A 26789-nucleotide genomic window follows, 5' to 3' on the forward strand; every position below is an offset into this window, starting at 1 on the left:
ACAAAATTAAGAAAAAAGTTTGAAACTTAAAATTACTCACTCTGCTCTTAAAATTAGGAGTAAGGAGGGAAGGTTAAGCAGATGGCTAAGGGACAGATCAGGTGACAAAGGACCAAACCTTAGTTTACCACAGTGTATAAGTAGATTAGTATCTCTGAGAAACAGCAGCAATTGCCAATTTACCCACTTTGGGAAAACTGGGATAGCTAGCAGAGAGTTGTGAGATCGTGTTAAGTTCTGGAACCACCCTGTCTATCCCTTCTCCAGGCCTGTATTATCTGGGAGTGGTTAGCACACATCCAGTCTGAGAATATAAAGGCATGAAAGATCAGATTTGTTTTTAATAAAAGAAGAATTAAGGTAGGCAGTGATCACACATTTCCAGTGCTCTGGGTTTGACCTGACCGTTATCTATGAAGAGATCAAATTAACGGAACAAAGTAAGATCTTCCAAGGTTAGTGAGAAATTCCCAAATAAATTGTTCCCTCATACGGGAATCAGTGTGGCAAAAGAACAAGAATCTTCTTGTTCATTCCAGACAAACTCTGGTATTTTCTATTTTGGGATCTCCTTTGAAACAGGAGGACCCTTCACCTGGATATAGAAACTTCATTTCCTCATGCTGTGGGAGTGGCTCAGGTTTCAACCAAAGTGTATCCTATAACCTGAGATCCATTCCTCTCTGCCAGTGTCTACCTCTGCTGCAGGATAAGCAAAATGCCTATATAAGGGAAGCCTTGAGAAATTAAGAAATACCAAGATGACATTTCTTCAAGGATGTTACAAAACAACAACAGAAAAAAGTCATGAGATTTAAATGGCTACTTTATTTCCTGATTTCTGTTCTTCACTGCCTGGCATCTTCATTTAAGGAGGTGACAAAAATCTGATGCAGGTCACTGGCATTATATAAGCAAAAATAACTGGATTTTTTTCCACTTGAAGTGAGCTGTAGCACTCACTCCCCCAAACCTCCTTTGTGGGAAGAGTCTGGAACCCCTTTATATAAATAACAATCAATTTCAGTGCTACCTTTTGTTCTCAGAGCTCCCCATTCTCAAGGCCAGGCTAGGAAATTGTCAATTGCTCCTAAAAGAGCTGACCACATAATCAGACTGTATCTGGAGAAAATATAAGGGCCAATCTCTTTATGGCTAAACTCACATTTATTTCTAGCTCAAATGTTATTTTGACCAGGGTTGTCACAAATGGCCATGCAGCCTATGGGCCACCCATCTTCAGGGGTGTCATTCACTATCATCTGCTTATATCAGGTGGCCAAGGAAAAGCAAATAAAATGACTATTATTTTATACAGCCATTTAATTTCTGCACTTTGGTAAGGAAACAAATTGACCCTACCTCTCAAAAGTTTGAGAAATCAATTTACAAAACAAACTTAACAGTCAAAATTACATTATGTGTATGCAATAGCTACCTGTGAGCTTCTAGGAGTAGCTACAAGGAGGTACTAAGGGAGTGAGTACTGAAATCTAATCCAGTTTTTTCTTTTTTTCCAGGGTACATATTAGGAGTTTAAAAAAGATACTGAAGCCTGGACACTACTCCCTGAGCCAATCAGTCACTGGGCGTGGGAGTCTTGGCAACAGAATTTTATAGTTTCTGAAGTGATTTCACTACGTAACTAGGGTTAAATAGCACAGGTGTAAGCTGTAGTAGAGGGTCTATATAGTTGTGATAAACTTCTAGAATGTGAAAACATACTAGAAGAGAAAATAATAGGAAGGTTTAACACCTGTACTGACTTAAGTGAGCCATTATATGCTCCTGAATTGTTAATTTGAGGGTATTTTACAATTTTTTTTATTAGGAACCAGTTACTTAAAGAACTTGAATGTGTTAGAACAGGAGCATAACAGACCTCCAGTCTACTTGCTGAAACATAAACGCTTTCTATTAGCAAAACATGCATAAATACATATACTCTAGATGTAACACAGCAAAATGCTGATGTACAATAATCCTATTCAAGAATATATTGTGAACTTACAAAACTGAATAAATGACCTTTGAAATGACCTACTCCAAATCCCTCGGTTCAGAGAGGAAACTGAAGCTTAAAATGGCTGAATTTGCCAATGTCACAAATTGCTTAACAACATAATCGGATTATTTCAGCCCAATGCACTTTCCATTCCACAGCACAACAGTGAAAAGTAAAAGTATTTTCGGCAGTTTCTCAATCCAGCCTGATTCTTCTGTGTTGAACAAAAGGACAAACCAGAGTAAATGTATCCCCGAATAAATGCATCCCCTATGTTTAAGATGATCCTAGAAGAGTCATATGCCAGGGTGCAGTCTCTGATGTTTGTTGAGAGCAGAACGGTATCTGAAGGCTTTTCCACAATCATTACATCCAAAAGGCTTCTCTGCTGAATGAATCCTCTGATGCTGAATGAGGTAAGTGCTCTGGCTGAAAGTCTTCCTGCATTCATTACAGTTGTAAGGTTTCTCTCCAGTATGAGTATTCTGATGTTCAGTCAGATGAGTGCTCCGGCTAAAGGTTTTGTCACATTCATTGCACTTATAGGGCTTCTCTCCAGTGTGAATTCGTTGATGCTGAGCCAGATGGGAGCTCTGGCTAAAGGCCTTTTCACACTTATTACAATGGTAGGGTTTTTCTTCTGTGTGTGTTTTTTGATGTTGAGCAAGAGATGAACAATGTCGAAAGGCTTTGCCACACTCGGCACACTCATAAGGCTTTGCTCCCGTGTGAATTCTCTTATGCTGTGTAAGGTGTATGTTCTGGTTGAAGGCTCGCCCACATTCATTACACTTGTAAGGTCTTTCTCCAGTATGTATTTTCCTATGCTGAATAAGGGATGAGCCGTAACTGAAGGTTTTCCCACATTCATGACACTGATAGGGTTTCTCACCAGTATGAATCCTTTCATGTTTAGCAAGAGATGAACTTCGAATAAAGGCCTTCCCACATTCCTTACATTCATAAGCTTTCTCTTGGGTATGAGTTTTCTGATGTTGATTAAGGTTTGAGAGATAACTGAAAGCCTTTCCACATTCACTGCATTCAAAAGGCTTTTCTCTGGTGTGAATTCTCCGATGTTGAGTAAGGGATGAGCAGTAACTGAAGGCCTTTCCACATTCATTACATTTGTAAGGTTTTTCTCCAGTATGAATTTTGAGATGTTGAGCAAGGGATGACCAGTAACTAAAGGATTTCCCACACTCAGCACAATCATAAGGTTTCTCCCCAGTATGTGTTTTCTGATGCTGAGTGAGGTTTGAGTGCTGACTGAAGGCTTTACCACATTCATTGCACTCATATGGTTTTTCCCCAGTATGAATCATATGATGACGAATAAACGTTGAGGGTCCATTGAAAGCCTTCCCACATTCATTACATTTATAGGTTTTCTCTCCAGTATGGATTTTTTGATGTTGAGTAAGGTGTGTGCTCCTGGTAAATGTTTTATCACATTCGTCGCATTTAAAAGGTTTTTCTCCTGTATGGATTTTCTGATGTTCCATGAAGTGGCCTCTCTGGCTAAAGGCTTTTCCACACTCATTACAAGTATATGGTTTCTCACCAGTGTGTATTCTCTGATGCTGAACAAGGTGGGTTCTCTGACTGAAAGCTTTCCCACATTCATCACACTTATAGGGTTTTTCTCCAGTGTGAATTCTTTGATGTTGAGTAAGAGATGGACCCTCAATGAAGCCTTTCCCACACTGATCACATTTATATGGTTTATCTCCAGTATGAATTCTTTGATGGTTTATAAGGTTTTCGCTCCGGCTGAAGGCTTTTTCACATTCATTACATTTGTAGGGTTTTTCTCCAGTATGCGTTCTCTGATGGCGAATAAGAGCTGAACAATAAGTAAAAGCTTTCCCACATTCATTGCACTTACAAGACTTCTCTTTTTTAACTGGGTTTAAATTCTGTTTGACACTTGTTTTAGTAGAGGTCTGTTTTGGAGATGTTTCTTTGTGTTTTAAAAGGTCTAAACTCACATTGATGCTTTTTGCAAAGTCATTATTTACATGTGCTCGCTCCAAAGTTGGTATGGTCTTTTCAGTTATTTTTATTTCCCTTGGCAGTGTCTGTTCGTTTGCCTGCTGCCTCTCTGGACTGCCTTTGGATTCACAAGTTTCTAAGAAGTTGGTGCTCCAAGGATCATCCCTTTTGTGCTTTTCTGCTACTGCCCCTGGAGATGGTTCTTCTCCAGAAATGTCCAGCTCTGAGGCTGTTATGCTATTTTCTGGTCTTGTCACCCAGTCTGAAAGAAAAAGAAAATGTCAGCATTCTCTGAATTGAGGGGAAAAAAAAAAATAAATACAACAGCAAAAGTGTTACTGTGGGGATGACCTAATGAAACTAAAAATAAAGGCCTCAGGGAATTCTGAGAACTTTCAAATACAGCCCTGTTATTTGTGGAGACATTTGGAAAGAGGTAAGGAGAATGATAAATAAAATATGAGAGCAGCAAGAGACTGCCTAATTTAATTTCACAGATAATCTCTACCAGGAAGGGAACTTCACTTAAGGTGACAGTAAATTTAGAAAGTGACCACAGACATAGCTAAGGAGACAAGATGAACTGGATCTAAAAAGGGCAGTCTGAACAGGGATTCCTTGCCCGTGAACAATAAAACAAAAATCTAAAACCGTGATTTCAAGATAAGACAAACAGAAGATATGACTTGGGCTCCAAGGTTTATAGCCTAGAAAACTGAAGGAGTAGCTGTATCACTGCTAGAAATGAGAAAGTTGTAAATAGTAAAGCAAATAATTCAGGTGGAGGAAGATGACAAGGTCAACCCTAGGCATTTTGAGAATTAGGAAGAGAAAAGGAGGACTAGACTATAATGGTGTTTGAGGGGATGGAAGATGCCAAAAGTAGCGGAATAACTACAATGTTCAAACATAGGATAGAAACTATCAGCTCAAAAGAGGAAGGAAAAGAATAAAGACGTAAGAATGTATGTGAAAAAAGATCAGCGATAAGGAAAGATTCTTGAGTGTGTTTAGTGTAATGGATGAATAAAATATACTAAAGAAAGAAAGCAGTTTTCTGCAAACAAGCAAAAGAATATAAGAAACCAGAAAAGTACATCATCAGGAAGTAGAGTTACACTATTCTGCTTTCTACTGTGGGACAGTTTGTCTGGTGCCAAGACAAGAAAGATGACAGGGTAGTCAATGTTGGCAGATTTAGTAAAGAAAAAAAGGCTGTATTTAAAACAGCATTTCTTTGGTTCCACTGGTAACAGGAAGGTACAGCAGACCCCCAGCAAACCCTGAATCACCTGTGCTGCCAGCCCCTTTGTGATCATCACCATTATCACTGCAAGCATGAGGAGCAGGGCAGGGAGCCAGAGCTGCCTACCATCCCCTCCATACCTGGAATCATAAGTAATGGTGTAGCACCTATCAGCATGCAGAAGGGCAGGCAGCCTCCTAACAGCAATATTTCTCTAGCAGGGACAGGAAGATTAATGCAAAACAAGTCTGGGGGGGAACAAATAATCAATATAAGAAATGGATATGTTTTCCACAACAAAACTGACACTAAGGATATACTTGTATAGTGAGTGAAAGGCACTCAGTCATGTCTGAGTCTTTGCAACCCCATGGACTAAACAGTCCATGGAATTCTCCTGGCCAGAATACTGAAGTGGGTAGCCTTTCCCTTCTCTGGGGGATCCTCCCAACCCAGGGATCAAACCCAGTTCTCCCACATTCCAGGCGGATTCTTTACGAGCTGAGCCACAAGGGAACTACTACTTGTACAGCAGAGAACCATAAAAAATATCTCCTGGAAGTACTTCACAGGGAAGGATATGGAGACCATGGAGTCATATGCTGTTAAAGGCAAAAAGAGTGTAGAAGTGGCTGATCTTGAGCCACGTTGGAGTTCCAGATGAAAGCAATAAACATGCAACAGACTGACCAATATTATCCACATTGTCATACTGTGCATGCACTAACCAAGAGAGTAACCAGAGTATCAGGAGTGGGTTTATGAATGAAATATTGGAGAAAATTCCAGGAGGCCAGACTGAACAGTACCACTCCTACTGTAGGAAGCAAGTTTCACTTTACTATACAGTATGCAAAGTCAATGGGCAATGCCCACAGTATATTCCGACACCCTGTATGTGGAGGGATACTAGAGGGTGCTGACATTCAGGCTGCAAAAGAACAAGGTAGACTAGTAAGACGGAATATGTAGATAGATAGATAGATAGACAGACAGATAGGTAAATAAATAAATAAATATATATATATATCTCTCTCACAATCTGGCAGGAGCCAAGTCACCAAGACAGCCTAGAGAAAATGGTAATAAAGAGGACAGGAAAATGATGCAGACAAGGGCTTGGGCCAGTGGCCACCTCATTGTAACTTTCCAAAAGTTAACAAACTGTAAACACAAGTTAATAAAGCTCTTATTTTTAAAAAATTAGTTTTTCAAATTGTGTTCCGTGAAACCATCTTTTAAGAGAAAGATTTTAAAGGTGCAGTATAAAAAAACAAACAAACAAACCAGAATCATGGTTAGGAGGATGGGGGAGAGAAATGTTACATTCTGTGCAACTCTTAGAAATTCATAATTCTCGACTATGTAAAAAAAAAATCTCTGAGTGGTTCTCTAATAAGAAACCTGCTAAAGGACTTCCCTGGTGGCACAATGGATAAGAATCCACCTGCTAATACAGGGGACATGGGTTGGCTCCCTGGTCTGGGAAGATCCCACATGCCATGAACCAAGTAAGCCCATGTGACACAACTACTGAGCCCATGCTCCAGAGTCCACAAGCCAACACCACAATGGGAAACCTATGGTCTGCAACAAAGACCCTGCACAGCCAAAAATAAAGAGAATGAAACCTGCTAAAATGTAGCTAATTCAGTACTTTCCAACTTTGAATACTGCATGCTTTTTTTCTCCCCATCCCTACCTCATTACTTCTGAAGATATATTCCTTACCTAAAATGCCTTAGTTTCTATATTTTTTCAGGGTCAGATCTTTGAAGAGGTCTCTCTGTGCAATTTAAGGATCAAGGTTTAGAAGAAAGTTATTCATAATGTCAAGGACAGGACAATACTATGTAGGATAAGAAGCTAAACAATGAGATTAAGGCAGGAATAGGTATGAAAAAAATGATGTCTACAGGTATGGAACTCACTTTTGCAGAGTTTGGTTGGGAAAGCAAAAAGGCAGTCCGGATGGTGGCCAGATAGATTAGCAGTGTTGAGTAAAAGTATCTGGAATTTAGGTACCTATTTCTGTTTGAAGGTTCTGGGGATGGAGCCTAGAGATCCAAAAAGAAAACTGTAAGGACTAAAAAGTACTAATAATTATAAGAATTGGGTCCCAAGGAGGTTGGGAAAGGATAGAATCCAGATTCCATGTCAAGAAGTTGCTTTTAGAAAAGAGCAGGAAGGACAAGTCCTTTGAAAGGAGCATAAAAATGTCTATGTATTCACATGTTGAGACATTTAGTGTTTTGACAACACATAAGAGAATACAAATGCCTTCCCATTCTCCACAACAGACACTTTAAGGAGAAGCAAGTACATCTACATTTCAGATGCAAAATCCTCTCATCAGGCTGGTGGTCAGAGTTAATAACATTCATCTGCCGGGTAGCCACTACTTACCTCCAAGGGTCCCTACTGGGATGCTGGGCTCCACAATCCACGGCTCTGTCCCTTGCTCTAACTGGGAAATCACATCAGGTTTGGAAACTTGGAGTCCTAGTCATTGGAATTTTAAAAAAAAGTTACCTTTCTGCAGTGAGAGAAAAGTGCCTTCTCAGAGTTCATTCTCATCGCTTTGTCTTTAGAGGAAAGGAGAGGTGGACAAATCAGATGGAAGTAAAACATATACAAAGCTTCGATGTTACACGTTCCAAAATGTGGTATAACTTGGGAACTGATCTCGGTTTAGAAAAATTATTAGTTTGTCCTTCTACTTACTAGAGAGTGAAAGTGAAAGCCACTCAGTGTCCGACTCTTTGTGACCCCATGGACTATACAATCAATGGAATTCTCCAGGCCAGAATACTGGAGTGGGTAGCCTTTCCCTTCTCCAGGGGATTTTCCCAACCCAGGGATCAAACCCAGGTGTCCTGCATTGTAGGCAGATTCTTTACCCACTGAGCTATGAAGGAAGCCTACTAGAGAGTAGAAACCTTTTCAAAACCTTTTGAATTTTAGAAGTCTTTGGTTCCTTAACTGAAAGGAAAAAACTCACCTAAGTACGTGAGTTCACTCCTCCTCCACACCTCCAGATATTAACTCAGAAAAGTCATCCCCTTACCTATAGAGACCAGATGTGTATAATTCTCCAATGTCACATCCCTGAATAAACCTCTCTGTACGGGATCCAGCTGTTTCCATTCTTCCTGGGTAAAGTCCACTATCACATCCTTGAAGGTCACTGATTCCTGGAAGACCAGACATATTTCTGCTTAGCCATAAAGCATTTACCTTGGAAAGGGGCAAATTTAGCTGTACTGATAGAAGCAAGGGAAGTTCTGGGCTATCTGAAAAATGATTTTGATAATTCCTCCTTTGCAAAATGAATATAAAAACAGAACCTGACTCATGGGATTACTGTAAGAATTAAATAAGAAATGTTTGCTATCAAATGCTTAATTTAGGGTCTATCAAGTGCTCAGTCAACGTTGACTGCTGTTGTATTGATCTTCATAATTATCATCATCATCATCTCTGTGTTTCAAGATATCTCAAGTATCAAGAGTAAACCTTGATAACATCAATAATATGTTTTACTACTATAAGTGCAAGAACAGCCAAAAATGTGTTTGAAAAGATCTGGAGAGGAGACTTACTCTACCACATTTCAAAATATACTAAATAACATAGTAAAGTATACTAAAAGGTAAAACATACTGGTCTAGTATGGAATAAAACTCAATGGAAAACAGACAACCCAAAAATACAGCTTTGTTTATAAGAACTAAATGGGATTAATCAACTTTCAAATTAGCTTTGAGAAGGTGGATTAGTCACTAAATGGTGTCATAACAAATAACTGTCTATTTGAGAAAAAAATAAAGTGAGTTCCCTGCTTCATCGCATCACAAAAATATCTGCTGGATTGGACATTAAATTTTAAAGAAAAAGCAAAAATAAGATAATAGAATAAAAGACATAAAAATACTTTCATAAGCTTGATATATGGAAGGCAAAAATTATGAGAGAGATTGACAGATAAAACTACATAAAATGTAAAGCTTCTGTAAAAAACCATAAACAAAATGCAACATTCCGAGCTCCTGCAAATAGCAAAATGGATGAAAGATGAACAACCTACGACAATAACAACAACAACAAAAAAGCCAACAACCCACACAGGCAATTCAGCTATGGCATTAAAACCATGAAAATATGCTCCATTCCAAGAAAAACATAATAAAACAACGAGATATCAGATTAGGGAACACAGCTGAAAGTGCTCATGTGTATTATGGTGGGAACAGAACCCTAATGCAATCTACACAGGGGCAGTCTGCCAGGATCTATCAAGACTTTAAATGCATATATCATTCAAGCCAAGTTTGTAGCTTGTAGGAATTTATTCTCTAGAAACACCCTGGGATGCAAAAACATATGTAAAAATATCCTTGCAACATTGTTTGTGAGGAAAAAAGTAAACTTAGATGTCTGTTAATAGGACAGAGGTTAAAGAATACATGGTACATCCATACCAAAGCAGTTCATATAGACATTTTAAAAATAGAGTGTATCAAAAAATAAAGTGTCTCTATATGCACTGATTAGGAAATGTATGTCACACTAAAAATGGCATACATGGTATTATGCCATTTTTATTTTTATGAATGGGAAAGTTTGTATGTTAATGCACAGAGAAAAAGCTAAAAGAATACACTACCCAATATTATCAGTGCAATTCTAGTGGGACTCAGAGGCAATGCAGGGGAACTTCCTGAGCAAAAGAGAGAATTCTGTTTTAAAACAGATAAATTATTCGGACTTATAACCATGACAGAGCAACTGGACTAGCTTTCCCAGTATAAACAACTGTAAAACTCCACAATGTAACTGAAACAAGGGTTTTAATACTTTGAACAGCAGACAGAACAGAACTGTGATCCCTGAGAAAAGGGAGAAAATCACACGAGCTCCTCAGATCCTTCAGATTCCTGCCTGGAGGCATCTCCAGACTGCAGGGCAGGGAGCAGAACCTGAGCAAGGCACAGTGGTCTTCCTGAACTAAAGAGAAACAGATGGCAGCTCAGGATTATAAAGGCAGGGGATTTGCAAGATAGATACTAGAGACAAGGGAGATGCAGAGGAGGAGGTCCAAAAACCCGGTGTGAATACAATCTTCACAGGCAATAACAAGTTAACAACATGACCCAACTGAACCCAGAGTTCAGATGATATGAGCAATCAGCTCCCACAGTCCCAGTGCACCTGAGGAGCAGGGCTAGTTTAGCCTGTGAGGCAAGAGTTAAAGCAGCAAGTCCGGTTTGCTCTATCTTTGCTAATTTCCAGGGACACTTGGATCCATGTTTCTGAACCTTAAACAAGCTCTGAAAATGCATGTTTATATAGTCCAACGACTGACGAAGTTATCGTGTGCCTGGAATACTGGGGCAGGATGGACAAGACTGTCAGCATTGTTTAAAGTATATGTGAAGATTTATGATGCACATGTGGTGCCCAGTTTGAGGCCTGTACCACGACTAGTTAACAGCCACAAGAGAGCACACACTGATGTGATCAGCTCCCTTTTAAGAACTCTGGACTGAGAGACTCAAGCAGACTTCCTCGATAAGAGACATTTCTCATGTCTCTGTGGACAACAGCAAGAGAGAAATTACAGCCAGATTTCTTTGGAGCCTTATAAGTATCTTTTTCCTTCTAGTCCTACTGTGTACCCTTTGTGGTCATGATCTCTATTCCTGAGTTATGCTGCTGGGGTGGATGAACCATCCTAGCAAATCACTGAAGTAAATGGTGGTCATAGGGACCCTGAAAACCCAGCCCAGTAGTAAGACTACACTAGATCAGCTCTAGCAAAGCTTACAGTGCAAAGCCAAACCTCAAAAAGACCAAGCTGTGGCCCTGATGGGATTAACAGGATTGGATTTACCCTCCTGCATTAAATAACCAAAAAATTCCAGCCAAAAATGTATTAAACAAGTTTCCAAGGCACTGAATCTCAGATAACAAAGAACAGTGATCTCCATGAATCAGGAAACAAATGAAGTGAGCCCTACAACTGCTCCAGCTTACTGCTTTGAGAGTTTCCAGGCAGGGGTGCAGGGAAGGGGAATTCAAGAGCCACCCTGCAAATTCTCTGAACTGAAAAGATAATGCTGAGTTTGAGGAAGTCAAGGTGACTACAGTTCACAGGACAGAGTACTATATGGAAGGGAGTTACACAAGAAAGAAGCAATGAGAACTGCACAAACTCTCCTAAACCCTCTAGACTACATAGACTCCATTTTCCATGGTACTCATTTCATCTTTTTAATATTTATATTTTTATAGCAGTCATTTGGTCTATTCAGGTAAAATATCAAGTTTTGCTCTCTCATCGCTGGCACATGGCACGATGTAAGCAAGAAGTAAGTGATGAATATATTAGTCAAGCTGGAGAGGCAGAGTTAGAAAGAAAGTGATTGTCAAATGGGAGCCCAGAATGAATTGCCAACATTGGTTCTTAGATAAACACACATCACACCAAAAGAATACACAATTCCTTTCTAAGGACTGAAATGTAAAGGAAATCTCAACTTACCTGAAAACTAGCTGATGGGAGTAAAGTATGTCCCCCTTGGAAAAGAGCAGACTCTGAAGCAGACAGATCTAGCGGAGGGAAAAGAAACTACAATGAATCCTGTCCAAGTTAGCTGTAAAATCCACTTATTTTTTCTACATGAAAACAGCAGGAATTATACCATTTCCTTCTAAAAACAAAAAACACAAGGTAACTGCTGACTAGGACCCTGGTGCTTTCATCAGTAGACTTAGGAAGTAAAGAATTACTTTAAGATTCAATTTTGCCTCTACATACTCACAGTCACTTTCATCATACAACTTAATCCATATTCTTCATTAAGTGAGGCAAAATATTTCTGCTGCCTTCTGACAATGTACATGTATAAAGGGAATTTCCCTTTAACATCCTTTTAACATGTATCCACTGTGGCAGTCTGGATGGGAGTTTGGTGAAGAATGGATACATTCCCCTTATAGATGCACATATTCTCTGCTACATATAAAATTAACAATCAGATTACTTTCCAAAAGTCTTCCCCCTCACCCTTTAAACTTTGCTATTAATACAAATTAAATATCACAATGACATATACTTAACTACATTACCTACCCACCAGAGTGTCTAAAATTCAATAGATATGGTCAGTACTAACTACTGGCAAGAATACAGAGATTATAACTTCTGTACATTGCTGTGGGCATAAATATTTACCAATCATAAGAAAAACTGTTTGGCAATATATATGAAATATATACATATACCTGCCCTATGACTCCACAATTCCACTCCTATGCATATACCCAGAGAAATGAGGGGTTATATCCACCAAAAGACTTCTACAAAATTGTTCATAGAAGGTTTATTTATAATATGCCCAAATCAGAAAGAATCCAAATGGCTTTCAGCAGAATGGATAAACTGTGGTATATTCATACAATAGAATAGTATTCCAAAATATAAAAGGATGCTTTACCTAACAACATGGATATATCTCATAAACAATATTGAGCAAAATAAGACAAACACAGAAGAATACATTCTATATGAGTACATTTGCAGGCATACCCCACTTTATTGTGCTTCACTTTATTTGCACTTCTTACACACTGGGTTTTTTAAATTTTTCTTTTTACAAATTGAAGGCCTGTGGCAATCCCATATTGAGCTAGTCTATCAGCACCATTTTTTTCCAACACATTTGCTCACTTCATGTCTGTGTGTCACATTTTGGTAATTTTCAACAATATTTCAAACTTTTTGTTATTACTGTATTATTTGTGGTGATCTGTGACCAGTAATTTTTCATGCTACTACTATAACTTCCTAAAGGTTCAGATGATGTTTAGCACTTTTTAGCAATTACCTATTTTTTTTAGATTAGGTATATACATTTTTTTACACATAGTGCTTTTTGTACACTTAGACAAAAATATAGTATAAACATAACTTTTTTATATGCTCTAGGAAACCAAGAAACTCATGGGATTCAGTTTATTTTAATACATGATTTATTACAGTGGCTGGAACTAAACCCATAATATCTCTGAGGTGTGCCTGTATATTAAATTTAAAAACTTAGAACAGTGGTTACCTCTGGAGGGCTACTGACTGACAGGCACACAAGAGAGACTGCTGGGGCAATAGAAATATTCCATATCTTAGTGTGGGTGGTAGTTACACTGTATATAATATATAAAAATTAATCAAGTGGTATGCTCAAGATTCATGCACTTAATGTAGTAACTTAAACATCAATAAACAAAATGAAAACAAACTTTGCTCTTGGGATGTCTATTCAGAGTAATGGCTGACATGAAAGTCCAATTCTCAAGAAGGAGAGGAAGCAATAAAAGCAACTGTTATTCCAGACTTCATTTTGACCAGTAACGGAAAAGAAATTTTGTAAAAGAAATCTTGAGGGAAAAACAATGAAGATTTTTTTCACTGACGTTTTTAACAGTAAGAGGAAATGTACACAGACAGATATGTAATTCCCCCCCCCAAAAAGTGAGATAACATCAAACTAAAAAGCAAAAGAGACAATTTGTAAAATAAAAGGGCAACCTATAGAAAGGTAGAAAATTTGCAAATCATGTATCTAATAAGTGGCCAGTATCCAGAATATATAAGGAACTCATACAAATCAACAGCCAAAAAAAATCAAATGATCCAATTTAAAAATGGGCAGAGAACCTTAATACTTATTTTTCCAAAGAAGATATACAAATGGCCAATGGATAGGAAAAGGTCCTTGATATCACTAATCATCAGGGAAATGCAAATCAAAACCACAATGAGATATCACCTCGGAGATGTTAGAATGAATATTATCACAAAGAAAAGAGATAAATGTTGGTGAGCATGTGGAGAAAAAGGAACCTTTGTCCACTGTTGGTGGGAATGTACATTGGCATGGCCGCTATGGAAATATAAATATATACCATATTTTCTTTATCCATTTATCCACTGATGGGCGCTAAGGTTGCTTTCATGTCTTGACTAGTATAAATAATGCTGCAATGAATACAGGGTTGCAGATATCTCTTCGAGATAGTGATTTTATTTCCTCTGGATACATAGCCAGAAATGGGATTGCTGGATTATATGGTAGTTCTATTTTTAATTTCTTAAGGAATCTCTGCCTGCCCTGGGGAGGCTAGGCTTGTGTGGAAACTATAAATTGGACACCGCTTACCTCGGGAGCCTGCAAAGGGGCCATCCACCCTCCTGTCCAGAGGTCTTCGTGCCTCCAGTGAGGCTTCTTGGGTTCAAGAAGGGATTGGTTCAAATTCCAGCCCTACCACCAACAACAGCTACCCCACGTCTGAGGCCAGGGGTGGCGAGCGAGAGGAGCTACCCCACATCTGAGCCCAGGGGCAGCAGCTGAGAGTGCCAGGCTGCAACGGCACAGGAGCGGCCTAGAGGAGCTACCCCACATCCGAGGTCAGGGGCAGCGGCCAGGAGGAGCTACCCAACACCCGAGTCAGGGGAGGCGGCAGACAAAAGCAACCCCACGTCCAAGGAGCGGTGGCTGTGGGGGCGCAGGAGGTCTGAGAGGAGCTACTTCATGTTCAAGGTCAGGAGGAGTGGCAGTGAGGAGATACCCCTTGTCCAAGGTAAGGAGCAGTGGCTGCACTTTGCTGGAGCAGTCATGAAGAGATACCCCATGTCCAAGGTAAGAGAAACACAAGTAAGACGGTAGGTGTTGCGAGAGGGCATCAGAGGGCAGACATACTGAAATCATAATCACAGAAAACTAGTCAATCTAATCACACGGGCCAAAGCCTTGTCTAACTCAATGAAACTATGAGCCATACTGTGTGGGGCCACCCAAGACGGGCAGGTCATGGTAGAGAGGTCTGACAGAATGTGGTCCACTGGAGAAGGAAATGGCATGCTACTTCAGTACTCTTGCCTTGAGAACCCCATGAACAGTATGAAAAGGCAAAATGATAGGATACTGAAAGAGGAACTCCCCAGGTCGGTAGGTGCCCAATATGCTACTGGAGATCAGTGGAGAAATAACTCCAGAAAGAATGAAGGGATGGAGCCAAAGCAAAAACAATACCCAGCTGTGGATGCGACTGGTGATAGAAGCTAGGTTCGATGCTGTAAAGAGCAATATTGCATAGGAACCTGGAATGTTAGGTCCATGAATCAAGGCAAATTGGAAGTGGTCAAATAGGAGATGGCAAGAGTCAATGTTGACATTCTAAGAATCAGCGAACTAAGATGGACTGGAATGGGTGAATTTAACTCAGATGACCATTATATCTACTACTATGGGCAGGAATCCCTTAGAAGAAACAGAGTAGCCATCATGGTCAACAAAAGAGTCTGAAATGCAGTACTTGGATGCAGTCTCAAAAATGACAGAATGATCTCTGTTCGTCTCCAAGGCAAACCATTCAATATCACAGTAATCCAAGTCTATGCCCCAACGAGTAACGCTGAAGAAGCTGAAGTTGAATGGTTCTGTGAAGACCTACAAGACCTTTTAGAACTAACGCCCAAAAAGATGTCCTTTTCATTACAGGGGACTCAAATGCAAAAGTAGGAAGTCAAGAAACACCTGGGGTAACAAGCAAATTTGGCCTTGGAATAGGGAATGAAGCAGGGTAAAGGCTAATAGAAGTTTGCCAAGAGAAAGCACTGGTCATAGCAAACACCCTCTTCCAACAACACAAGAGAAGACTCTACACGTGGACATCACCAGATGGTCAACACCGAAATCAGATTGATTATATTCTTTGCAGCCAAATATGGAGAATCTCTATACAGTCAGCAAAAACAAGACTGGGAGCTGATCATGAACTCCTTATTGCAAAATTCAGACTGAAATTGAAGAAAGTAGGGCAAACCACTAGACCATTCAGGTATGACCTAAACCAAATCCCTTATGATTATACATTGGAAGTGAGAAATAGATTTAAGGGACTAGATCTGATAGACAGCGTGCCTGATGAACTATGCACGGAGGTTCATGACATTGTACAGGAGACAGGGATCAAGACCATCCCCAAGAAAAAGAAATGCAAAAAAGCAAAATGGTTGTCTGGGGAGGCCATACAGATAGCTGTGAAAAGAAGAGAAGTGAAAAGCAAAGGAGAAAAGGAAAGATATAAGCATCTGAATGCAGAGTTCCAAAGAATAGTCAGGAGAGATAAGAAAGCTTCCTCAGCGATCAGTGCAAAGAAATAGAAGAAAGCAACAGAATGGGAAAGACTAGAGATCTCTTCAAGAAAATTAGAGATACCAAGGGAACATTTCATGCAAAGATAAGGACATAAATGGTATGGACCTAATAGAAGCAGAAGATATTAAGGACAGGTGGCAAGAATACACAGAAGAACTGTACAAAAAAGATCTTCATGACCAAGATAATCATGATGGTGTGATCACTGACCTAGAGCCAGACATCCTGAAATGTGAAGTCAAGTGGGCCTTAGAAAACATCACTATGAACAAAACTAGTGGAGGTGATGGAATTCTAGTTGAGTTATTGCAAATCCTGAAAGATGATGCTGTGAAAGTGCTGCACTCAATATGCCAGCAAATTTGGAAAACTCAGCAGTGGCCACAGGACTGGAAAAGGTCAATTTTCATTCCAATCCCAAAGAAAGGCAATGCCAAAGAATGCTCAAACTACCGCACAATTGCACTCATCTCACACGCTGGTAAAGTAATGCTCAAAATTCTCCAAGCCAGGCTTCAGCAGTACGTGAACTGTGAACTTCCAGATGTTCAAGCTGGTTTTAGAAAAGGCAGAGGAACCAGAGATCAAATTGCCAACATCTGCTGGATCACTGAAAAAGCAAGAGAGTTCCAGAAAAAACATCTATTTCTGCTTTATTGACTATCCCAAAGCCTTTGACTGTGTGGATCACAATAAACTGTGGGAAATTCTGAAAGAGATGGGAATACTAGACCACCTGACCTGCCTCTTGAGAAATCTGTATGCAGGTCAGGAAGCAACAGTTAGAACTGGACATGGAACAGCAGACTGGTTCCAAATAGGAGAAGGAGTACGTCAAGGCTGTGTACTGTCACCCTGCTTATTTAACTTCTATGCAGAGTACATCATGAGAAACGCTGGGCTTGATGAAGCACAAGCTGGAATCAAGACTGCCAGGAGAAATATCAATCACCTCAGATATGCAGATGACACCACCCTTACGGCAGAAAGTGAAGAGGAATTAAAAAAGCCTCTTGATGAAAGTGAAAGAGAGTGAAAAAGTTGGTTTAAAGCTCAACATTCAGAAAACGAAGATCATGGCATCTGGTCCCATCACTTCATGGGAAATAGATGGGGAAACAGTGGCTGACTTTTTTTGGGGGGGTTCCAAAATCATTGCAGATAGTGACTGCAGCCATGAAATTCAAAGACACTTACTCCTTGGAAGGAAAGTTATGACCAACCTAGATAGCATATTCAAAAGGAGAGACATTACTTTGCCAAGAAAGGTCTGTCTATTCAAGCCTATGATTGTTCCAGTGGTCATGTACGGATGTGATTTGGACTATGAAGAAAGCTGAGCACCGAAGAATTGATATGTTTGAACTGTGGTGTTGGAGAAGACTCTTGAGAGTCCCTTGGACTGAAAGGAGATCCAACCAGTCCATTCCAAAGCAGATCAGTCCTAGGTGTTCTTTGGAAGGAATGATGTTGAAGCTGAAACTCCAATACTTTGGCCACCTCATGCGAAGAGCTGACTCATTGGAAAAGACTCTGATGCTGGGAGGGATTGGGGCCAGGAGGAGAAGGGGATGACAGAGGATGAGATGGCTGGATAGCATCACCTACTCGATGGACGTGAGTTTGAGTGAACTCTGGGAATTGGTGATGGACAAGGAGGCCTGGCATACTGCAATTCATGGGGTCGCAAAGAGTCGGACATGACTGAATGACTGAACTGAACTGATCTCTGTATGTTTTTTTACAGTGGGTACACTAATATACATTCCCACTAACAGTGGGAATATACACATATATAATGCAATACCATTCAGCCATAACATGGAAGGAAATTCTGTCATTTGGAACAACATGGATGGAAGGCACTATGCTAAGTGAAATAAGAAAGAGGAAGACAAATATTGCATGATTGTATAAGTGGAATCTTAAAAGGCAGAACACAGAAAGAAATAGTAGAATGATGGTTTCCAGGGGCTAAAGGGTGGGGCACCCTACTCCAGTACTCTTGCCTGGAAAATCCCATGGACGGAGGAGCCTGGTAGGCTGCAGTCCATGGGGTCGCTAAGAGTCTGACACAACTGAGCGACTTCACTTTCACTTTTCACTTGCATGCATTGGAGAAGGAAATGGCAACCCACTCCAGTGTTCTTGCCTGGAGAATCCCAGGGACGGGGGAGCCTGGTGGGCTGCCGTCTATGGGGTCGCACAGGGTCGGACATTACTGAAGCGACTTAAAAGCAGTAGCAGCAGCAGCAAAGGGTGGGGGATATAGGGAGATTTTGAATAAAGGGTATAAATGTTCAGTTACAAATAAGCTGTGATGATCTAATGCACATCATGGTAATTATAGTCAACAATACTGTATTATACACTTATAAGTTGCTAACAGAATAAATCTTAAATATCCTCATCTCACACACACATACAGAGAAAGGCAAATATATGTGGTGATAGATGTGGTTAACTAACCTTATTGTGGTAATCATTTTGCAGTACATAGGTGGATCAAGTCATCCCATTGGATAACATAAACTTACACAATGTCAGGATCAATTATATTTCAATAAATCTGGAAAAAAAATTTTCTCAGCAATGCTTTGCAGCTTTCAGTGTACAGATCTTGCATGTTTTTGTTGGTTTCTATTCTTATTTCATATTTTGGAAGCTATGGAATTCATGTTTTTATTACAATTTCCAATTGTTCATTGGGAATAGAATGTTTTGAGATAACTGTAGATACACACACAGTTGTAAGAAATAAAACAGAGATTCTTTGTACCTTTAGAAAAAAAGAGCTGAGGACAAATATAAGGTATAGGTCAAACCTAAGTAAATAATATAAATAATGTTAAGATTTTTGGTGATATTAAACAGATCCAAGAAAAAGGACTGTATGATAGTAGTTAGGTTAAACCAAATGACTGCATAGTCATACCTAATGAATGTAAAGATAATGACAACATAGAAAGAAGTCTAGAGTGACTTATCACAGGGCTCTGTCCTTACTCATAAAGGTGGAAAAAACAGTTAAAATACTGAAAAACCAATTTAATATTAATTACTGATTACTCTGATAAGCTAAAATACTTGGCCAAAAAAATTGAACAATCATAATAAATAAATATGAAGTCCTGACATTGAGAATAAAAAGCAATTCTATTATACAAGGATGATGTAAATCTAGTTAACAGCAGTTTATGTAAAAAAAAAAGATCTAGGACTAACAGCATAATAGCGCTGATTTTTAAAAAGCAAATACAATGATACTGAACAGCAGAAATAGCCAAATCAAAAGAAATAGTACATCGCACTTTAACATGTTTTTCAAAGTACATCTAAATGACTATGTGCAGTCTCAGGCAATGCATTTTAAGAAGCATGCTGTCATGCGGTAGAGTTTTTAGAGAAGAGGTCTAGATAGAACTGAAGCAACCTAGCATGCACACTAGATATATCACATGGAGACCCATCAAAGGAACTGAGGCTATTTTACTTAGAAAAGAGAATTTGTGAGTAGGAGTTGGAAACAGCTGAATTCACATATCTGAAGGACAGCAGTGTTAAACAGAGAGCAGTCTCTTGCTTTGGAAGACGAACAGAACTAAGATCAACACAGAAGTTACAAGGAAAGGCACTTCTGCCTAATATAAGGAACTAAAAAAAGAAAAAGCCAACAAGGGAATAGTCTGCACTCAAAATGGAGTTTAATACCTCCAAAGACTTAACAGATGTTAAGGCATAGACTTAACAGATGGCCAACACCCAGGGGTATTACAAAACTGATTCTTGCACTTGAAGGGATGACTACCAAGATTTTTTCTCACTGTAAGATTATCATTCTAATTTTTAATAAATCCAAGTCATGTGAGGATCACAGACATTCTGAATCATTATTCCTTTTCATTCCCCAATCCCAAAGCCAGGCAGGATTAACTTTTCCTCCAAGTCTCTCCCTATGATGTAATTGTTTCTTTTCTCCATCCTCATAAGGCTCCTTTCTTTCACCTCTTCCAGCTCTGTCAAGTATTTAATCCTCAGGTCAGGACGTTTCTTTTGCTATCATTATCCCACTCTCCCCTCGCCAAGTCATCTCTACTACCTTCCATCTCAGGCGCTCATCCCGTTCCTCTTGTAATCTGGACACCAGGGTTTCCCAAGCAGCGTATCTGGGTCCTCTTTCTGGAGCCCAGATGTCCAGCAGGAGTCTGAGCCCTTATACACGCTGAAGTTGGTTGCCCTAAAAGACACAAGATGGGGTTAGCGGCAACCGTTACAAAGTCACACCTTAAAAGAGTTTTGCACAGTGGTCAAGAGATCCTTGGAAAAGAGAAATGCCCAGAGACAGCATTAAAGAGGCTGGTGGCACTCCCGCCGCCGAACAAAAACAGAATGGAGATCGAGTACGCAGGTTTGGCCGCAGATTTAAAAAAAAAAACAAACCCTGGCGCCTACCCTAGAATCCGGCTAGAGGCGCCCATTTACTCGAACGGTTACCTCAGTGCACACTTGCGGGCTCACACCCCCGCAGGCTCAAGACACACCTGTTGCGGAGCAGAAAAGCTGGAAGGTGGACAAACAGGGCGGGGCCCGGCTCTAGGCCTTCCTCCTAGGCCTGAACAAAAGAACAAAGCCCTCCCAGAGATCGGGGCGGAACAGCCCCCACACTGAAGGAGGCGAGGGGCGCCCTCTTCGAGGACTCTCCCCAGCTCCCTCCCGCAGAGGCCGCTCCTAGCCTAGAGTGAGAGAGGTGACGTCACGCGGCCGGAGGGCTGCCGGTTGCCATAGTGATACCTGGGCTTCCCTCTAGAGCGATTCTCACACTCGGATCCCGGGTCCGGAAGCTCTGGGACAATCACCAAACCTAAGGAAGGGAGCCGAAGCAGCTGGACTTTTCCCTCGGCCAACCTCTTTTCATGCCTACAGCCGGCTTCAACGGCCACTTCCGGTCGTGAGAAGAGAACCCCACCCCCACTTACTAGCGGTAAACGGCGCTCCGAGGGCATGCAGGACTACGATTCCCAGAATGCTCCACGACGCTAAACTCCATTTCCCAGAGGCCTCAGCCAACGTGTGCGAGCTCGTAGAGCGGGATCCAGCAATTCTACCCGCGAGTAGTTTGTTTCTAAATGTCTCAGGTGAAAGCCTTCGTTAGAGCTCTGGCTCTCAAGGTTTTGTGACCGGACTGATTGTAAGAATACACTTTTATATACAACTATAACTCAGAAACGTAAATAAGCATTTCATAATGCATTACTTGCCCTAATTACTTGCCCGGCATTGTATTTAGTGTTCTGTTCTTTTGTTTAAAAAATTCTAGTCCTGACCCGTTATATTGTTTTCATGACTCTAAAATAGGTTGCGGCCCACGTTTTAAACCGTGAGGTAGTCTTACCGTGTTTTGCCCTACGGTAGTGCATTGTATTTGCCTACTTCAATCAGCATGTAGTTGCGAATGGAGCCCAACGCCAGTCGGTGTGTCCTTGGCAGAAAAGAATCTAACAGAAGTAGGTAGGTTTCTATATTTTTAAACAAGTGGCCCAAGCACTTTACTTCTGTGCGTCTCCGTATTTGTATGGTCGAGCTAAGGTCAAATCACCCAGTCTGTTAAACTGATAAAACACTGAATTTTAAAATTCCAACATTGAGTATATGAAGAACAAAGTTATAGTCAAAGGAAGGGGAACAATATCTAGAAGCAGATTTCAGAAAAGACCTACTGTGAGAAATAGAAAATTTCAGTAAACAATTCTTAGTAGGTTGTAAGAAGACATGGCCTAAATGAAATGAATGAAAGCTGTGAGAAAACAAGTAGAAATAAAAACACTGGATGAAAGGGCTTTAAAACACATGCAAGCATGTTTAAAATGAAGGAAGATAATTAAAATCATACTGGAGAAGAACAGAATTGATACTGTGGTAAAGTGAATCAGTTGTATGCAGGATATTCTTTTAAAGCTGTGTGAATCATAATAAAAACATGAATGAAATAGAAGAAAGTGATAGATATATATAAAGGCCTGAGGATGAAAAGCCAACATGTGGAGGATTCCCCATCAGAAAACAGAGAACACATGAAATCAGCTATCATTTAATAGTTTCTATGTGCCAGGCAGTGTTCTAACTGCTTTATGAATGTGAACTGAAGTCGCTCAGTCATGTCCGACTCTGCGACCCCATGGACTGTAGCCTATCAGGCTCCTCCATCCGTGGGATTTTCCAGGCAAGAGTGCTGGAGTGGATTGCCATTTCCTTCTCCAGGGGATCTTCCCAACCCAGAAATCGAACCCAGGTCTCCCGCATTGCAGGCAGACGCTTTACCGTCTGAGCCAGCAGGGCTTCCCTTGTGGTTCAGCTGGTAAAGAATCCACCTGCAATGTGGGAGACCTGGGTTCGTTCCCTGGGTTGGGAAGATTCCCTGGAGAAGGGAAAGACTACCCACTCCAGTATTCTGGCTTGGAGAATTCCATGGACTGTATAGTCCGTGAGGTCGCAAAGTCAGACACGACTGAGCAACTGCTTTATAGCTAACATTTAATTCTTAAAATGATCTTTATTAAGTTGTTTATTATATTTCTTCTTTACTACAGAGGAAACTAAGGCACAGATAAGTTGAGTAGCCTGACATAACCAATAAATGAGGAAGCTGAGACTTGAATTTAGTAATTTGGTCCCAAGCTCCCATTTTTAATCTCTAATAAACAATAGGCTCCCTAGTAAAGAGATGAACAATTTCCTAAGTTTAAGAAGAATGCACCTCATTGCTAGTGAGAGTGCAAAATGGTGCAGCTACTTTGGAAGACAGTTTAGCAGTTTCTTTCAAAACTAAGCACACTGTTAAAATATGATCCAGCAATTGTACTCCTTGGAATTTACCTAAATGAACTGAAAAGTTAGACACACACAAACACTTAATTGCCAAAACTTGGAAGCAACCAAGATGTTCTCCAATAGGTGAATGATTAAATAGACTGTGGTATATCCCTGCTGTGTAACATTATTCAGCAATGAAAGGAGTTGGCAAGCTCTGGGAGTTAGTGAAAGACAGGAAAGCCTGGTGTGCTGCAGTCCATGGGGTCGCAATGAGTCAGACTGAGTGACTGAACTGAACTGAATGAAATGAGCAATCAAGCTACCAAAAAAACCACAAACATTAAATGCAACTTGGTGAGTGAAAGAAGTTAAAGTGAAAAGGTTACATACTCTAGGAGTCCAACTATATAATATTATGGGAAAGTTAAAACTATGAAAACAGTAAACATCCATGGTTGCTAGCGGTTTGGAAAGGGAAGGAGAGAGGAATGGATGTAGCACAGGGGATTTTTAGGGCAGTGACATTATTTTGTATGACATTGTGGTGGTAGATATATCATTGTACATTTGTCAAACTCTCCTAGAGAGTGTCAAACAATACAGAATGAACCCCTAATATAAACTGTGATCAATAATAATTTATCAATATTTGCTCATCAGTTGTAGCAAATGTATTGTACTAATGCAGGACGTTAATAGGGAAAATTGGGTAGTGGAGGGGGGCAGTGGTGAGCCCAGATGCGGTTTTTCTGTAAACCTAAAACTGTTTTTTTAAGTATATTAATTTAAAAAATATATAATTGTTAAAAGTGTTTCTGGTAAGGTCTCAGCAGGAAACGAGGGACATCTTAATAGAAATTAGAAATTGGATATCTAATTAGGAAACTGATTCCTGTAAAGTAACAGAACTTGGCTGAATTGTGTTCTTCAGTGGAATGAAAAACAATTTGTAAGCAATAAACTTGAATAGTTAGCTGAGCAAATTTCGTAGATAAATGTGAATGTGCACCCTGGTTTCTCTGCGCTGTTTATGGTACAAAATGTAAGGAAAAAGACAAAAGAGGAAAGAACTGTTAAGCAGAATAAGCAAAAAGAAACCATTTTATGATGGTTTAGAAAAATTTCAACTACACCTTCTACAAACGAGGCTTCCAATACAAATTGAAAGACGCATGTATTGAAAAAATGTATATGTAAAGTTTCTGTCCTCAGTGACTTCTCTTCATAGTTTTAGCAACTGGGTGTACACATAAAAAAGTAAGCAACCATTGTAAGCAGCGTATAGATATTCCCTGAGTATATAGGCAAAATATTGAGTACCAACCATATGCCAAGCACCCATAAGAAACACTATCTGCAAATAAAGTATAATTTAGTGAATAAAAGCCAAAGTTTATTGAGTCTACTTGGTTACTAACTATAAATACTTTACTTGAACCAACTCATTTAATTGATTCAGGGTGCCAAACAGAGAAAAGAAAAGGATGGGAATTCACAGAAAATTCATAGGTTAATAAGAGTTCCAAAGAATAGCAAGGAGAGATAAGAAAGCCTTCCTTAGTGATAAATGCAAAGAAATAGAGGAAAACAATAGAATGGGAAAGACTAGAGATCTCTTCATGAAAATTAGGGATACAAAGGAAACATTTCATGCAAAGATGAACACAATAAAGGACAGAAATGGTATGGACCTATCCAAAGCAGAAGATATTAACAAGAAGTGGCAAGAATACACAGAAGAGCTATACAAAAAAGATCTTCATGACCCAGATAACCACGAAGGTGTGATTACTCACCTAGAGCCAGACATCCTGGAATGCGACGTCAAATGGGCATTAGGAAGCATCACTACAAACAAAGCTAGTGGAGGTAATGGAATTCCAGTCGAGCTATTTCAAATTCTAAAAGATGATGCCATGAAGGTGCCTTACTCAATATATCAGCAAATCTGGAAAACTCAGCAGTGGCCACAAGACTGGAAAAGGTCAGTTTTCATTCCAGTCCCAAAGAAAGGCAATGCCAAAGAATGTTCAAACTACCGCACAATTGCACTCATCTCACACACTAGCAAAATAAAGCTCAACATTCTCCAAGCCAGGCTTCAACAGTATGTGAACTGTGAACTTCCAGATGTTCAAGCTGGATTTAGAAAAGGCAGAGGAACCAGAGATCAAATTGCCAACATCTGCTGGATCATTGAAAAAGCAAGAGAGTTCTGGAAAACATCTACTTTTGCTTTATTGACCACGTCAAAGCCTTTGACTGTGTGGATCACAACAAACTGTGGGAAATTCTTCAATAGATGGGAATACCAGACCACCTGACCCACCTTTTGAGAAATCTGTTAAGAAGCAACAGTTAGAACTGAACATGGAACAACAGACTGGTTCCAAACAGGGAAAGGAGTATGTCAATGCTGTATATTGTCACCCTGCTTATTTAACTTATATGCAGAGTACATCATGTGAAATGCTGGGCTGGATGAAGCACAAGCTGGAATCAAGATTGCTGGGAGAAATATCAATAACCTTAGTTACACAGATGACACCACCCTTATGGCAGAAAGTGAAGAAGAACTAACGAGCCTCTTGATGCAAGTGAAAGAGGATAATGAAAAAGTTGGCTTAAAACTCAACATTCAGAAAAATAAGATCATGGCATCTGGTCCCATCACTTCATGGCAAATAGATGAGGGACCAATGGAAACAATGAGAGACCTTATTTTTTTGGTCTCCAAAATCACTGCAGGTGGTGGCTGCAGCCATGAAATTAAGACACTTGCTCCTTGGAAGAAAAGCTATGACAAACCTAGACAACATAATAGAAAGCAGAGACATGACTTTACCAACAAAGGTCCGTCTAGTCAAAGCTATGGTTTTTCCGGTAGTCATGAATGGATGTGAGAGTTGGACTATAAAGAAAGCTGAGTGCCGAAGAATTGATGCTTTTGAACTGAGGTGTTGGAAAAGACTCTTGAGCGTCCCTTGGACTGCAAGGAGATCCAACCAGTCCATCCTACAGGAAATCAGTCCTGAGTATTCATTGGAAGGACTGATGCTGAAGCTGAAATGCCAAATACTTTGGCCACCTGATGCGAAGAGCTGACTCATTTGAAAAGACCCTGGTGCTGGGAAAGATTGAAGGTGAGAGGAGAAGGAGATGACAGAGGATGAGATGGCTGGATGGTATCACCAACCTGAGATGGACTTTGGGGTTGTTTCCAATTTCAGCTTAAAATAATAACTAGACTTTTTGTTTCTTACAACTCAACTCTGGCTCTTCCTTTGCTGAGATTCATTCTGACATGCTTACATTTTTTTTTTTAAGTCCAGAAAGACAAAGTTGCAGCTGTGTCCAATCCTTGTTCCTTGTTATCCTAAATTAACCTGTTGATTAATAATTTTGGTTCAGATGCATCACTAATTACTTTCTATTTTGCATATATATATTTTTAAGAACAAAGGTTTTCTTTGATACCTAATTTCAATCAAAGCTAATGTTCCAAATGACT

General features: G+C 39.9%; 1 protein-coding gene across 2 annotated transcripts; it reads right to left on the reverse strand.

The window, feature by feature from the left end:
• ZNF184 (zinc finger protein 184) lies at positions 809-21419 on the reverse strand. Of its 2 annotated transcripts, none has more exons than XM_005696712.3 (6): positions 21260-21419; positions 20568-20705; positions 11791-11858; positions 8314-8440; positions 7653-7748; positions 809-4262 (listed from the first exon to the last, which is right to left on the reverse strand). In XM_005696712.3, the coding sequence occupies exons 2-6, from the start codon at positions 20572-20574 to the stop codon at positions 2302-2304; spliced, it is 2259 nt and encodes a 752-aa protein (XP_005696769.1). In that variant the 5' UTR covers positions 20575-20705; positions 21260-21419; the 3' UTR covers positions 809-2301. The 2 variants fall into 2 exon arrangements, with proteins under 2 accessions (XP_005696769.1, XP_013829510.1); XM_013974056.2 differs by lacking the exon at positions 21260-21419 and adding an exon at positions 20921-21186.

Source organism: Capra hircus, chromosome 23 (genome assembly GCF_001704415.2).
Source record: "Capra hircus breed San Clemente chromosome 23, ASM170441v1, whole genome shotgun sequence".
Taxonomy (NCBI): Eukaryota; Metazoa; Chordata; class Mammalia; order Artiodactyla; family Bovidae; genus Capra; species Capra hircus.